At 41.6% G+C, this 16233-nt stretch overlaps 1 protein-coding gene across 2 annotated transcripts in view; it reads left to right on the top strand.

Moving 5' to 3' along the window:
• Positions 1 to 238: 238 nt before the first annotated feature.
• Positions 239 to 16233, top strand: part of LRP5 (LDL receptor related protein 5) — a 178186-nt gene continuing 162191 nt past the window's right edge. For both annotated transcript variants that reach the window (XM_069803476.1, XM_069803474.1), the window contains exon 1: positions 239 to 429. In XM_069803476.1, coding sequence (XP_069659577.1) covers positions 336 to 429 — 94 coding nt within the window. In that variant the 5' untranslated portion in view covers positions 239 to 335. The remainder of the gene's footprint in view (positions 430 to 16233) is intronic.

The raw sequence follows: 16233 nt of genomic DNA, 5'->3' as shown, positions 1-16233 counted from the left end.
ACTGCTCCAGAAGGAACGAGGAAAAAAAAAAAAAGAAAGAAGCAAGCTCTGAGATCCCAACTCCTGCCCCCCTCCCCGGCCAGGTGTACCCACGCGTGGGCTACGCTGCGGCGGGACGCTTCGCCCTCGGCTCCTCCCAGGGCCGCGGGTGCGAGCGGCGGCTCCCAGCCCCCTCCCTGGCGGCGGCGGGAGGAGGAGGAGGAGGAGGAGGGAGGGTCGGCTCCAGCGCCTCCCCCCTTCCCCGCCTCCCTCCCTCCTCGCCGAGCGCAGCGCCCCGAGCATGGAGCCTGCCTGAGACGCTCCGCGGGCTCCGGCAGCTGCTGCGGCGGCACAACATGGAGGCGGTGGCGGCCCCGCCGCTCCCGCTGCTGCTGCTGCTGCGGCTCCTGGCCGCCTCAGTGCTGCGGTGCGGGCCGGGCTCGGCCGGGGGTAAGCTCGCCGGGGCGTCGCGGGGCCCGGGTCGGCGGGGAGGGGGAGCGCCGCTGTCCCTTTTGTTGTCGGACTTGGGCAAACTTTCCGCCGCGCTCCGCCGGGAGGGCTGCGGGGGCCGCGGCGGCGGGGAGGGGGGCGGGAGCGGGACCCTGCGGGGCGGGGGGGCGCGGGCCGGGCTCCCGCGGGGGGGGGCCGGGAGGGAGGACGCGCACATGGGCGAGACGGGACGGAACGGAACGGGACGGGGCGGGAGGAGGACGGGAGGCTGGATGCATCTTCCCCCCCCGCCCCCGCTCCCCAAACTACTCCTTCTCGCCCCCCCTTTCTTCAGAAGGGGGGGCGCAGGAAGAGGAGGCCTCTCCTCCCTCTTCCCTCCGGACCTGTCCCGCCGCGGTGGTGAAGCCGTTTCCCCCGGGGGTGGCTCAGGTAAACGCGTACAGTTGCAAAAAGAGAGACAAAAGTCGCTCCCCCCCCCGCCCCCCCATCCCCGCGGCCGTCTTTCCGCGATCCCGGGCAGGGATTTCTCTGGGGTTTGGAGAGGCGGGTGTCGGGTGTCGCTTATCCGACTCTTGGCAGGGCTGGGGAGGGGGTGGGGGGAGGGCGAGTGTCCCCCCCGCAGCTCCGTTTAAGGCTGTAGGCGGGCGACAGGGCCGGGGAGGGGGGGGGATGGCGCTGCGGCGGGAGGAACCGGCCGGCCCGGCTGGAGGCAAGCGGCGGGCTGGGGTGCGGGGTCCGGCCCGGCCCGGCCCGGCCCGGCCCGGCCCGGCCCGGCCCGGGGGTCCGGGGTCCGGCCCCGGTGCAGCTCCGCGGGCGCAGCCGGAGCCCGGTCGCCCCGCGCCGGCGGAGCGCTGGGCCTCCCGCTAACCCGCGCTCTGTCCCGGGCACCGAGCCTGCCCTTTGCTTTCCCTTTGCAACACCGTTTTGCAGTGCATGCGCTAATCTTTAAAAGCAGAAATGAGCGGAGGCTCTGCTGTGCCTGCAGCACCCGTGGGGAGGGGGCCGGGGCGCGTCCCCCAGCCTTTCTCCCTGCGCGCTGCTTCGGCCCCGACCTTGTATCGCCGAAGATGGGGAGTTGGGGCAGCATGTGCGGGACTTCTGGTTTGTGGCTGCTGCGCCTGGTCTGCCTGAATACCTCAGCCTGATGCTTCAGCAAGCTGAAGCCTACTTGTTGCAATTTCCGAGGTAGTTTAGAAAACTCGGCAGTGTGGCCAAGACTGTCAGAACATCACCTCAGGGCCTCTTTTGTTAGGCCACCCACCTTTTCAAACCGTCTGTAATTATTAGAACTGTCATTTAGAGCAAGAGAACTGACCATTTTCTGCTGACATCATTGTTCTGTATCTTTAGTTGGAGCTCTGTGTAGGTGTGTCTTATGTATTGCTTATTCTATCGGGATTATATGAAAAAGATGCCCTTTGCATCTCAGGATGCACCTTTCTCCATACACATTGCCACAATCTTATAATGTTTCAGAAAACCTGAAGTGTGGCTTTTTCCTTTCTGAACACTTACGCTTATGTAAAGATGTTCACGTTCCTACTTGACTGAATGAAGCTATGGAGCTGTAGGGGGAAAAAAATCAACTTACAGGAGTTAAATGAAGAGAGAACAGGCTGATAGTGTTGCTTGAGGGTTTCCTTACATTTACTTAACAGACTCTAATAGAAAGTATTTTTTAAAAAGGGTAACTTTGCGTTTGGAACTCTTAGGAAAATAAGAACTCACACTTGGAGTTTGGTTTTCATTCACTTCGTTTTAGGGACAGTGATTCTTTTAATATAGTGTATGTTCTGTATCAATAGTCACCTTCCTTAACATGCATGGAAAACTCTTCTACAAAGGTACCATTTTTCAGTAATTAGCTAAAGAGTCTTGGTTATAAATCTTAATGACGTTGCTTTTGTTCTGCCTATTTAGTAGGAAGGTATGTGATTCTTTTGTTAGGTTGATCTGGACAGTACTTTTAAGGACAGCTTATCTGTCCTTTTAGCAGGAGCATGGATGCACTATGAGAGGCTCTCCATGTTTTTAGTTCCATTCCTGAGAACCCCCACTCTGTAAGCAAACACCTGACTTTAAGGGACTTTTACCTCTTAAAAGTATTCTGATGTGCTTATCTTACAAATATGTAAATACATCTCTGCAAGATGGGGAATGTGCTGGAACTTCTGCAGTGTTAAAGCTTCTGCGAAGTTTGGCATGTTATAATAGATCCTGAATACTTTGACTGTGAAATAATTTTGCTGTGGAGCTAAGTCCTTGCTCTATATGTGGTAGTGTCAGGGGTGGTTTTATTTATGTGGCTTGAAATAACGATAAACCTGTTTCAGATGTGGGTCATACTTGAGACTCCTTTCACTGAGGTAAGACAAAATGATCATTGCATTTTGGGCTTCCTTGAAAGGAGGAATCTCTTGCTTGTGTAAAGTATTCAGGAACAAGATGGTTATGACAATGGCATGTTTTTGTCTGCAGATATTGTACATTCTGAATGTTTAATACTACACAGCAGGTGTTTTATGTGGGGCTCTTAAAGCCTGGAAGTAGCTGAGATAATTCTTGTTGAAGTTCTTGTTTAAGAATTATCTCAAACAAGAATTATTTTTACTTAAACTCATAAAAGCTTGGTTAGCTCTTGGTTGTCGTGTACTAGAACATTTCCCAAAATTGTGAGACTGTGTCTTAGTTTTCTTTAATAGAAGGACTGTTTGCCTGATATAAGAAACACAAGATACAGAAAGGTGAACAGAGAAGTGTGACAGAATTGTTTCAGAAGTTTGAAACTAGGGATGCAGCGTGTAATAAAAAATGCATTTGAGCACAACCCTAAAATGACTTTTAATTAATACTGTTTTTCCTGAGATAACCGAAAGCTAATGCTACCTATCACTATGTTTAAATGTAGAACGTAGTAGGAAAGAACACTTGCTAATTTTATGATGGGGAAATGTGCTATCTAGGAGTCCTCAACTGCATTTCAGTGCCATTTCAGTCAGTCTGTCATTGATTTAGGGGGCTATTTTCCTAGTAACTACTGCTAGCATGATGTGAGGGTCTGTCACAAATTATGGTCATAAATCCTCTTGAAATAGTGAGGAAATACTGAAACTCCAGACTGACTCTGAAGCTTAAGTTGATACTTTCAAAGCACTGAATCTTCTCTCTCCAGACAGAGGATAATGGCTTTAACTGTCTTTTAGGTATAGTGTGTGAATTAATTTGTTACTATTTCATTTTAGATTAATTTCATTTTAAATTCATCTTAAAGCATCGAGATGCTTTCAAATTACTCATACCGTAGACGTGTCTGTAATACGTAAATCAGCATGATACACAAAGTCAATACTTTAGGAGGGTGTGAATGTATTTTTATCAATAGCCCAGTGTAAATTCCACCATTGCCTCTTGCTATTTTGGAATCTTTTTTGATCTCAGCTACTTTAACTTTTATCTTAAGAATTTTTTTTTTATTTGTTGATAATGTAGTCATTAGTAAAATAGGCCCTGGGTTTTGTTCCAGCTGTAAATTTTCTCAGTCCTGCATGCTTCTTGAATAACGCAAGCCAAGGTAACTTTTTAGCAAACACAGAGATTGTTTTTGGGAACTTGTTATCCTTTATTGTTAGGGTAAGGTCTGGCAGCGTAACAACAATTAAAGGTTACAAAACCTCTCCTAGAATATAGATGCACGTGACTTATAAAGAGTGTGTAATGTAACTTTGCTTCTAGTTAAAATTTAGCCAACAATGTAGAGTTAAAAGTAGTTCTCTCGCTTTTTGTCAAAGCAGAAATAAAAGAAATTTCATTATTTGTGATGCTCAGAAATAGCTTTAGTGACAAGGTTTAGTTCCATGTTAGATCAGTATTTTTTGTGAACATACTGTATTGTATGAAAGCAACCTGCCATTCTGAGGTCGAGAACAATAACTAGGCTTAAATTCCTTGTTTAGAAAGAAGCTATTGTGGGTAACTTTATTTCTCTTCATTCTAAGAAATGTTCTTAATTTTTCCTTACATCTTTAACCAAAGAGCTATTAAACATTCAAAATGTCTGGCTTTTGTAAGTTCAAAATTTCTCACAGGAGTTGATACGGCTGAAAAAAACACAGCACTGAGAACACTTGAAGGAAATAGTTGTTACTTTCTGCTCAAGACCTTTCTGAAGAACTCATATAGGTATCGACCTGAGTCTTGAGGGAAGAACGACGGTAGAATAAGTATCACCACAGTTTACAGCACAGGCCAGCAGCGATGCAATTCTACTATGCACAATGGAGTCAGCATTTTGTTTAGAGATTACGAGACACGTGGATTATTTTCCTTTTTTGCTATATTGCTTTCCAACAGGACCTGTCCTACAACACTGCAAGTTCACTTAGGGAAGGAGCAAATAATTATAATATTGGCTGGGGACACTGGCTGGCCAAAGCCATGTGCTGTTTGGATGCTTGGGACTTTCTAAAGAAGTCAAAGATGTGCCATCTCCTGACAGCCCACAGCTAGGACTTCTGAACTGGGAAAAATACTTCTGGAGAGTCCTAGCCCCGTTCAGTTAGGCCAGGGAAAGTCTCACGATAGAGTCAAAGAATATTTTGAGCAGTTCTTGAGATATTGGGTGATTAAACAGTTGTGATGAGAGGAAGAGAGAAAATGGGAAGCATGTCCCACAAAGTATTGTTCGCTATGGCTGTTTGTTGGCCCACAAACTTCTAACAATCCTTTCGATTCCTTCTCTCAGGAAAATCAGGATGTGGAGCTCACCAACGTTTCATCTTTGTGGTTTCTGTTTACTAAAGATTTAAAATATCTGTTAAGCCACAACATTCTACCGAGAAGCTACAAAGAATGGATGATGGGTTGGTAAGGGTGGTGAGGGTCCCTGTAATAAACAGGATTTTTAATTTAGCTGTTGTTTCCTTTACTCTTGCTTGACTCACACTTAGCCTGCCAGCATAGGCAGATGTAAGGTGTCATTTTGTATTGATGTTAAATCCATGGGTGACTTTGGCAAGGATGCCAGTAAATTGACACATGCTTGACTTAAATTAGTTTGTTTGCTCTGGATGATAAAAGGGTTAAAGCAACTGAAACAGCTTTTAAACCAGTAAATACTTTATGTGAGTGTGTTGTGTTAGATTAGCTTAATGGGAACAGTCTGCTGGGAGAAGGAATTTCTCGACTGTGAATCAGCTACAGAATTGTCTTCATTTCGCAGTATGAAGGTTTATTGCTATTGCAATAAACAGCACTGACAGCAGATGCAATAGTAAGTTCCTGGTGCGATTGTCATGGTCTGAGAACCTCAAATGTTGGCATATGTATTTAAAAATGTCCCTGCTTAGTAATATAATAATTGTTGAATATTGTTTGGCACTTTGGCTTTCTGAAGTGCTGTGCGAGTATTAGCTAATTCTGAATATTCTGCTAACATAGCATCTATTATTTATCTTGTATACATATGGAAATTGAGCTTCCCAGTTTGAGTTGACTGCCTTTAAACAGTAATAAAAGTTGTCTTTGTGGCAGGCAGAATTAAGGTTTCTGAACTCTGGTTGTCCTGTTGAGACTACAGAGGTAAAACAGGTAATTGTTCAATAAAACTATGAAGTGTGCTGTTCCTGAGCTGTGGTGAAAAATGATGCAACTGGAGAAATGAAGTTGCAAGTGTGTTGGGTTCTAAGTCTCCCCTCTACTATGAGAAGCAGAAAGATGGAAGTTATATTTCTGCCTTTGGTGTGGTTACACAAAGGGTTTGATTTTCAGTTTTTTCTCATGGATTCTTGTTAAAGGGCACGTGGTGTCCTGTAAAAGTGCAGTGGTCTTAATTTGGGGGTTCTGTCCTTCTTGCAGGACCCCTGTTGGCTTGAGTTTTGTCTGAGAGGGAGATAAATGGTTGAGTTCCTTACCTTGGCATCTCTTCATTTGGCTCGGGATTTGACAACATATTGTGATTCTAGAGGTTCTCTGTTGCCCTTTCTTTAGGTTGCCTTGGGTGTATATTGACTTTAATTTCACCATGTTGTTGCATTAAATGTGATTCATTAAACATTTATTAATACTTCTTTTTGGAAGTGGCTTGTTACACATGCTAGTAAAGGCGATAAATTAGCCCTGGGGACTCTTGATCCTCAGCCTGCAAGAATTAGATTGGAGGTAGGAGGTGGCAGTCAGTGAAGACAGAAGCTTGACCTCTTCTTTCTGTGGTGTTTAATTAAGAGTCAAAAAAAGCCAGAGAGTGTGAGCAAGTGTTGTCTGCTTCATGTTTCAAAACCTCTTGGTGGATGAGGAGGACCTGTGGATTGAGTGGACCTGCTCAGTGAATTTCTTGGCTTTTGGGTTTGGGAATCAAATAGTATTACTACCATGTGATTTTGTAGATGTTCTTTTTCTTTTCTGCTGTTCAGTGCTGGTTTTAACTAAATCAAAAGGAAAAGGAGTGGAGGATCTGAGAAAACGTGATGAAAGTGTACAGTGCTGCTACAATCTATGGGTTATTGATACGTCGTTTGAGAACTTTCATGGAACACTGTAGGCAGTTATGGTTTAAGCCATATACTCCAGGTTTTGAATTAGGCACAGATTATGCCTAACAGCAGTAATGCACTTAAATACTTGTTGATAACTTAAGCATACCTTCTGTGGAAATTTCAGTTTCACTTGGATTCCAGATCCATGGATGGTTTGTCCAGTCCTTGTACTTTTTTTTTCCATTCACTTTGCATGAGCATGTTCTTTTCTGTTCTTCCAAATTAAAACTGTCCTAGCTGGACTTCAGAAAAAAAAACCAAAACCAAAAAAAGTGTTTAGAAGACCAGAAATGTAATTAAATCTTTTTGGTTTTTTTTTTTTTTTTTTTTTTAATGCAAAACTTCACACTATAGAGTATGGCTGTCAAGAAGGTGAAGTTGCTTCCTTTTATACCTTTATAAATTGAGAGGACGACATACCCCTAAGCCTACCCAGTGTAATTGTCTTTATATGAATTAAAAAAACGGCACAGAATGCCTAAGTGGCAATGTATCTTGTGGATCAATCAAAACAAAATGCTTTTGTAAGACTTAATGTTGCTTCAAATTAGCCAGCTTGTAGGATGTCCTGACCTACAGCTGCTCTTTGTTATGCCATGCTTCTGCCATTCTCTTTTCTCTAGATAATTCTTAAATAAAGATTTGCATTTGGCCTTGCTATAAGAAATGAAATGCTTTTTTCAGTGGACTCTCTATGTCAGTGGTGGTCAAAAGTACCCCGTTTTCATATTGTAGGTGCTCCTGAGTAAAGAGCTGGGTTGTGCGTGGTGTAGGAAAGTGTTTTGCAGGTTTCCCACCATGACACATCTCTAGGAGCTTTCTGGATTAGCTGGCGTGGGCCATCTGAAGCTTTATTTCTTTGTACTGTGGATTTTCTTTTCTTGTTTCCCAGATTTCCTAAATAACATACTCTATGTCTGGCTCTTCAGGTGAGACTGAAGGGTACTTTTTGTGACACTGAGTTTGTGGTCTGCCAGCTACTTTGTTGTTACCAGGTTTTGCTCTTTCTCACACCTTGTGGGGTGCTTGGGCACTTTGTCATGTCCTTTTCTGTCAGCCAGCCCATCATTTCTGGGTTGCTACATAAGCTGTGCCGTGTTCCTATGTCACCAGACTTTGTCTGAAGAGGCTGTTGAGGGTTGAAATCTCAGTGCATCAAATATTGGAAAGTCTTCTAAGCTGATAGATAGCTCTAGTTTTAGTTTTAGAAGTGGTGCATACTTGATATTTGAGGTGATGTGAAGGACCTTATTTTGTCTTTATTATTATTATTGTTCAAGGATTATTTCCAAATAATTGGTAAAGGACAGTTTCTACAAGTTTTTGTGCAGATGGAAAAATAAGTTTTTGGGGTCAAAGAGTGATTGCTTTGAAAGGACAATCCCAAAGCTGTAGCATTTGGAGTAACCTAGGAAATGTTGCTGCTGTATATCTGTCTTCAAATACTGTTTTTAGTTCAATCACTTAGACCAGTGTCTTGGTGATGCCACAAAAAAATATATTGTGAAATAGAAGTATATTTGCATCTGTTTTACATTTCATTGTGGAGGAAGAGAAAAAGCAAGAGTTTAGCTCTTGGATAACAAGCTGTCTCTGCTGATGACAGTGAATAATTCAAGGAGGAGAAGGAATGAAAGGTTATGAGATTTATTCTCTGATGTGTAACTATAGGGGTATCTGTATAACATACTTAGTGTTCCTTCTTAGCACTTGTAGCTTAATACAAAAGTCAGAATGCTGTTTCTTGAACTTCTCAAAGCAGCAGAATTTAAAAAACAAAAACCTAATCCTTTGTTTTATAGAAGGTGTGCCCTTTGACCACTGAATCATAAATTACCCAGTGTTAGATATATATCGGTCATTACTTATGTTGTGCATATAGTTTAAAGGAGCTTTGGAGGGTTTAATGTACATAACTAGTTATTTCAAATATACTGTGGCTTACTTATGAATTCTGTCCCATTTAAGGACAGTCACTCATGGACACCAAGTTTCCCATTTTCTCTGTCACATTTTGTTTTCATTTGTCATTGAAAATTTTCTAGTTCTAGAACAATTGAGAAGTTCAGAATAGAGTTGCCTGCCCTGTAGGGATGAATTTTGACATTAAATAGGTTTTCTTCAGATTTTTCTCTGATTGCATTTCCTTCTTGAGAGTTGGCAGCTTGAAGTATGATGTGTTTAAACATTTATTTTTTTTCTTTCCAAGGGGAAAATGGTTTAGCCTCAGAAATCTTTATTGGTGACTTACCTAGATGTGTCTTTCACGGATGATATGAAAGCAAATTAAACAGCTGTGTTAGCGTTTTCCACTTAGAAGGTCTGCCCAGCTGTGGATGATTTAAAAAAAAAAAATGGTTATACCTTATCTGCATTGTTAGTAGCTGAGTAAAAGAAATCTGTAGTTATGGAGAATTTTTCTCTGACTGGGTTTTAACACCATGTTTTCTACTGTCTGGATGAAGTTGACTGTTACCCATATTCTAAAACTCCAGTTTGCAGGTGTTGAAGTGCTAGAAAAAGTGTAGAGTCAGAAAGAGTTTACACATCTGGACTTATTTAGGCAAGCTGCATAGTGAGAGTTAGGTAGGCTGTGGCTAGTGCAGGCAAAACTGTAATGAAGCCTCAATAAATTGGACTTTAATCATCTGTCCCTTTTACCTACCCCCAAAACCTGTATGAACCTGGATTTTCATCTCATCTAATCTTTCTTCAACACCCACCCTGCCTGGAACTCAAAACTTCGTTTCTGTGGACATTGTAGTTAATGGTAAAATTGGGAGAAATTGCATACACACCAGCAAAAATCTAAGCAAGCATTGGATGATACTTGCAGTAAATAAACCATTATCTGCAGGTGTTCTGTAAGAGCTGCAGACGAATAAGTGAAGTGAGTGCTGTAGCTTGCGTCCAAAACTAATCCATACCATTTGAACTTCGAATGGTGTGCTTGACACTTAGTAAGTCTGCTGATAGATCTTATTTGCCTAATAAACTTTGACAAACAAGTTCTACAGATGGTTATTATTTTCAGAAGAATTGCTGTCTGTTCACGGCCAGTTTGTGGCCAAAAATGTGATATAGGTTGTGATTAATTTTCTCTCTGAAATGTTTTCGTGGCTGTGGTCATTCCACTCACTGTTACCATCGCATCTGACTGCAACTGAAAAATGAAATGCTCAGCTAGGAAGATTTTCCATTTAATTTTAAAGGGCAGAGAGTTGGCCATGGAGTTATCCTGGCTACTTTTGAACTTGCCTTCCTCTATCGAAGCAACAGAAAACGTGTTTGTTAGGATTGGGGGGTGGTAATCCTTCTACTTGAAGGAATCCTGGATGGTTGTGACAAAAATCCCTGTGTTAGATGCCTGTTAGTGCTGAAGTCATTCTGCTGTTTGCAAATTTCAGTGTTTTAAAGAGCCTTCAAGACATTTATGGAAAGTGAAACCATTTTGCGTGAGCCGGAGAACTGGAAAATACTTGGATTTTACTTAGTGACTTGTAGTTACTCGGAGTTTAAATGTGTTACCAGACCACTCAGTTCCCTGGAGCAGAGGCAGATTTGCTTGTAGTTCGCAGAAGTGCTGCTCTAGGCAGAAGTAATCTCTTACAAGGTCCTGGCTAGTTCATGCTGATGCATGTACATGTGGAAGGGTTTAAGATTTTTTTTTTTTCTTGTTTGGGGGGCGGTATTCCACGTATGTGTATGTGTGAGTGCATATATAATATGTATGCATGTTCTTATGTGCTTAAATACTTGGTTAACTAGTTTCTCCTGCTCTGTTTTTTTCCTTTCATTCTAATGGTTGTATTATTGAATAACCTTCTGTTTCTGAAAAAAAAACCCCTGGTTTTTATGTAGACTTCAACTCCTGATGTTAGATCTTGATACATAATTTTATGGAGGAAAGTTTTACAGTCACTAGGTATGGGACTGGAATTCAGTATACCTGGATTTGGTGTTGTTACTGAAGCATGCTCTTCAGTCTAACTCCCAACTTTTCACCTGAGAAAAGGTGACAGTGATACATAAATGGTCTCCCTGAATGCATCTTGCAGTGTTTTACACAAGGGGCATCTCAGAGTAATCTTTTCCTATACACATGCTTTTAAATAACCTTCTAGTAATAAATCTGCTTTGACTCCATTGTATTACTCTCTCAATGATTGGTGTTTCATTAGAGAGAAACAAAGCTACAAACTAACAGAATGGTAGGTAAAGTATCCCTGGAAAGGTAGGGTGACGTGCATTCTATTAATCAAAATTGTATGCCTGATCAATTTTGAGCATCTAAGTCCTTGCTCTTGGATAACCACTTTCCATACCTTTTGCAGTCCTTATTTTACAATTTCTGCGTGTCGGATCCTTTTCCTGTATTGGTACTATTTCTTAGCATGAAAGCTCTTCTAGGCAGGGATCTTGTGTATTGTTTTTTCTTTTACCTGCTTGCTTTGTGTTGTGTTTGGCCCCTCCCGGCCCCTGGCCACTGTCTGAAGAACCAAGATTGCTAAAGGCTGGAATGTCTGTAGGTGGGTAATTAAAAACAATGGTCAAGAGAGCTCTTGGAAACTTGTTGGGTTACTTCTGTAAGTAGGATGATGAGGCAGCATCATTGAATGGAAGGAAAAAAAGCCCAACCCAAAACAAACAACCCCAAACCACCCTCCTTTTTCTGGCAGTTTGAAGAGGCTGCCTGCTCCCCTTAGCGTGTGGCTCCACTAACATTGTCTGCCCATGACAAAATTGATAAAACTGGAGAAGCTGCAACTTAGCCTCTGTTTGAGGATTGCTGCTTAGCATTCAGCCTAGTGCACAATGGAGAGAAGATGAGCAGGTAGAAGTACTTTATGCTTGTCACCTGTGTTCCATATTGTCTCTCAACTTGCATGGTCCAAATTAAGGTTTTCATCGTTATCTGCAAAAGATTTAAGTGATCTAGGATTCATTTACTTTCGAGATTACCACCTTCACGCATCCAGCCCTTCTTCATCCTGCTACAGTAATTACAGCTCATGGAAAATCACTCAGGTTGCTGATCCCCAGGGTGTGGAACTCCTGGCATCTGGAGATAGAGCACATCTGGCCCTGGTCCTCAGAGGCAGAATTCAGCCAGCCCAAAGCTTATTGCATGTGGGGAGTGATGCAAGTGACTTGTTTTCTCTGAACAATGGCTATGGGATCTTTGTAAGCATTGGCCTCTCGCCTGGTTATTCTGAGTTGGTTTTTTGTGTTGGTTTATTTTTTTTTTTTCCTGAGGAAGTCTGTGTGCAATGAGGGAGGATGTGGAGTACTGTGAGTTCTTGGTACAGCTGTCTCAGTCCTCCATGTCGTACTTGCTCCTTGACACTGGTGGGCTTACATCTGCAAAATGCATGTGTAAAAGCCACTGTGCCCATCCAGAAGGCACTTGGTAGATACAGGTAAAGATTCTGGCATGATTTTTTTGTGCTTTTCTGATTCCTAGGATTCTGTGGAGTTAATGTTGCAGGGACACAGAAGAAATTTTTCTTTTTAAAGGAGATGTATTGCAGTGCCCAACTTTGAGGAATGTTCTTGGGACCTGTTAGTATCCTTCCTTGTACAGATTATAAGGTTTTTGTAGGGTAACAAAACTTGCTTTGTTTCAGATAGAATATGAATTCAAAACCTAATAGCTATTCCACAATTACTTCCCCAAGGGTGCTTGTATTTTGGAATGGTTTCCCCACAAAGATCTGTTCTGGAATACTTTATTACAGCCCTTTCTGAGTCTTAGCCTTTGAGCTCATTTCATACTGTAGGGATTGGGACTGTGTAACAGGCTCGCGTTACTGAATCTGAGCATCTGCTGGTAACATCATGATATAAACTGATTCATTATTGTGGTTGTTTATAACATCACACCTGTCCCTATGCTTGTTGACAGCCTGTTAGGACCTTCTTGTCCACAAATGCTAGTTTCTGAGAGAGGATGCCTTCTTTTAGGTATTCCTTCTCTTAACATATTGCCAAGAGCCTATGAGGACGTTTCAGGCATGAAGCAAGAGCGTCTTCCAGACACGTTTTTGGCCCTTGATTGGCACTGAGCCTGCGGAAGGTGGGAGGACTTGTTTGAATGGACGACAGCAAAAGTCATGATTTGCTTGGGAGCTCACACTGCAGGACAGGTACACTCAAACCAGTGTACTAGTATGGGATAGGAATTTGTTCTTTTATTTGTGAATTCTGCTGCTCTTTTTTAATCGCTGCTAAATTCTCCAGCTGTTTAGTTCCCTGGCCATTAAATGGGAGGAAGCTGCTTTACACATTCTTTCTTATGCTCATTTTGAGACTCTAGCAGCAGGGGTTTTGTGTTGGTTATTTTTTTTTTATTTTTTAATAAATAAAATCTTGGTCTGTGTTGGAAACTAAATGACTTCAGGTCTTTCTTCCCTGCCGTGTGACTGTCATTGCTGTTGCAAACCACTGTGTTGACAGGAACTCATCATTGGTTCAGTAAAGCTTCATAGCAATTGAGAGACTATGTACCAGTGCTAATGAAAAGCCTTTGCGTTTTTTCTGGAGGCTTGGGCATCAACAGGCACGTGGAGATGTTGCAGGGATAAAAATATAACTTGTCAGCTGCTGTGCTCTGAATTACAGCTGCATGCAATGCTTTCTTCTGTATAACGTATCCACCACTTTATTGTGAGGCAGAAGGAATATACCGAATTCTACAAAAACATCCCTGTTTTCTCCAGGAACTAGAGTTTTGTTAACTTTTTTTTTAAACTGATGTGTTTGTAGGCAAGAATAGAGCAGTCAAGCACGGTGGGAGATGTGTGCGCATAATGCTTACCCACTTAGGACTGCAAAAAGAAACTTTAGCACCAGTTTGTTATTATAAAGTCTGAACTAATGTTGGCTGTTTATAAAAAGGAATGGACTTTGCAGGGTTATTTTCCTATTTAAACAGCAGCAGGACACTGGAAACAGATTACTGTATTTGAGTAAGTTGTGTTTGCTTAGTGCTTGGCAACATTTCTTTCAATGAAAGTTTAACTTTTAAGCTATCCATGTTCAATTTCAAAACTTTGGCCTTCATCAGGAAGGTAAGATGGCCGGGGGGGGGGGAAGAAAAAAAAAAAAGTGGGTGGTTTTTTTTGTTTTTGTTTTGGTTTTTTTGTGTTGGTTTTTTTTTTTTTTAGTTATTGATGTGTAAGATGTCAGTTGTCACATCATGTGACATCATGTGTACGTGGCCAGAAGTGAGTGTGGTTTATTATGTTTATTTAGAAAGGCTTTGAAACATGGAATGGTAATTTATTCAAAGTCCTGTCATATATATTGCTTATTCCTAAGAGGATAATTTTTTTGGAGATGATCCCAAAACACTAACAAATAGATCAGTCTACAGCAGATAGCATTCTGTGCCTGTCTTTCCTCCACGTTTGGCTGAGCATGTGCCCAATGTACGATCAGACTTTTTTCGCTGGATACTACAGATCTTCCAACTTCTACGCCACCTGTTGTGCTGGCTTCAGCGATGCATCTGCAAAGCAGTAATGACTTCAGAATTCTTCCCAGTGTCTGAAATGGCATGAAACTTTCTAGTTCTGACAGCTGTACATTCATGTTAAAAAACAAGAATTCCTGCAACTTGTCTATTAGCAACCTCAAAGCACATCTTTTTATACAGTTGTAAAATTGGCACTAATAAAAAAGGCTTTATTTGACTGGTACACAAAAGTTTACGTGCAAACCCCAAATAGCCCCAAATTTGGTTTATCTGCAGCTTACTGTTTAGATTTTAATTAATTTTTTTTCTTCCCTGGAGGCTGATTTGATACTGAAATTGAACTCAAAAGTGGTTCTCTTGTTGCTTCCTAAATCCTGGAGAAGTTGTTTTTGTTGTTGGTGGTGGCTTTTTGGTTGTTTTTGTTTTGTTTTGATTTAGTTTTTTTTGAACAATTTAAACAACATTTAGGCACAGGTCACTGTAAATGAGGTTGCAACAGTGTCATGCCATTCAGTAGATGTATTAATTTTAAATGTTCTAGAGTCTACTGGGAACCTTTTCGTAACTAACGGTGTTGCTTTAAGCCTGAACAAAAAGGAATTCGTTTGCAACACCTGGCGCAGGTTAGGAATAGAGTGTGTTTCAAAGGGAGTATTTTGTCCAGTGGTTTTAGTTTAAGCAGCATCCAGCTTCAATAGCATGCCCCATCCAGTGACAGCAAAAAATGTGTGGCCATGTAGTAAACTAGATTAGAGGACTGGGCTGAAAGTAACCTCCTGAGTTACCTTCTGTTTCGTGGGATGTCTTTTCCTTGCTCAGTTTTTTTTTATTATTATTATTTTATTTTTTCTCTTTTCCCTCCTTCTTTCCCCCCTCTCTCTCCCTTCTCTCATCAAACATGTTTATTAATAAACACCTGCATAAGAGAGGAGAAAAAGAGAGGCTGCTTTATGATACAGGGTAAAAAATGATTTAAATAATTTTTTGTCTAGTCTAATAAAACTGTGATAATGCAAGATCAAGGATTTGATGGGTCTAACATGTTCAGCTTTGAAGGAAGGATAATGCCATGTTTCCATGCAATTCAGATGTTATACAGCCTATGATGTTTTGTTCTCTGTGTTCTTTTTTGTTTTGGTGGTTTTTTTTATATAAATAAAATCTAAACTCAATGTGTTATTTTTGTGAGTCTAATTGTGCTGCACCTCATTAGTGACAAGAATAGCATCTTGGAGAATCTTCTGAGCAACACAGAAATGCAACATGTGTTCGCATTTATAGTGTGATGTGATAGAGGGTTAATTGTATGGATTAACTGTTCTGCAGGAGTAGATAGATGTTTTCTCCTTTGATGTTGTGCTGTTCTGTGGTGTCCTTGGACAATTACTGCATGAGATGAAGTTTTTAGTTTGAAAGCTTCAGCCTTTAGAAATATTTGGTGTCATTTGATGTCAAGTCTTGTTACCTTATTAAGTGTGTGTATATATATATACACACACACTTGATATATATATGTATATATAAACATACTTTGCATTCTAGGGTTTTATAAAGGAAACAACATAATGCTGTAATCAGTAGAGCACATTCCTGAAAGGTTTTAGATGCCCTAACTTCCTCCAAGTAAAACATAAGAAAGTTGATGTTTTTCACATGTTGATAACATAGAGGAAATCAAGTGCATCTTCTCGCTTCAGAGCTTCATGGTGCAATTGTCGAGAAGAAGTGGTGAATGGATGGATGATAATGGCTTCTAGTTATTGTCTCCTCAGTGACTTTTATAAAATGAGTTGGTGG

This window comes from Haliaeetus albicilla, chromosome 16 (genome assembly GCF_947461875.1).
Source record: "Haliaeetus albicilla chromosome 16, bHalAlb1.1, whole genome shotgun sequence".
Lineage (NCBI taxonomy): Eukaryota > Metazoa > Chordata > Aves > Accipitriformes > Accipitridae > Haliaeetus > Haliaeetus albicilla.
Note: the sequence above shows the minus strand (reverse complement) of the source record. Positions and strands in the feature narration are given on the sequence as shown.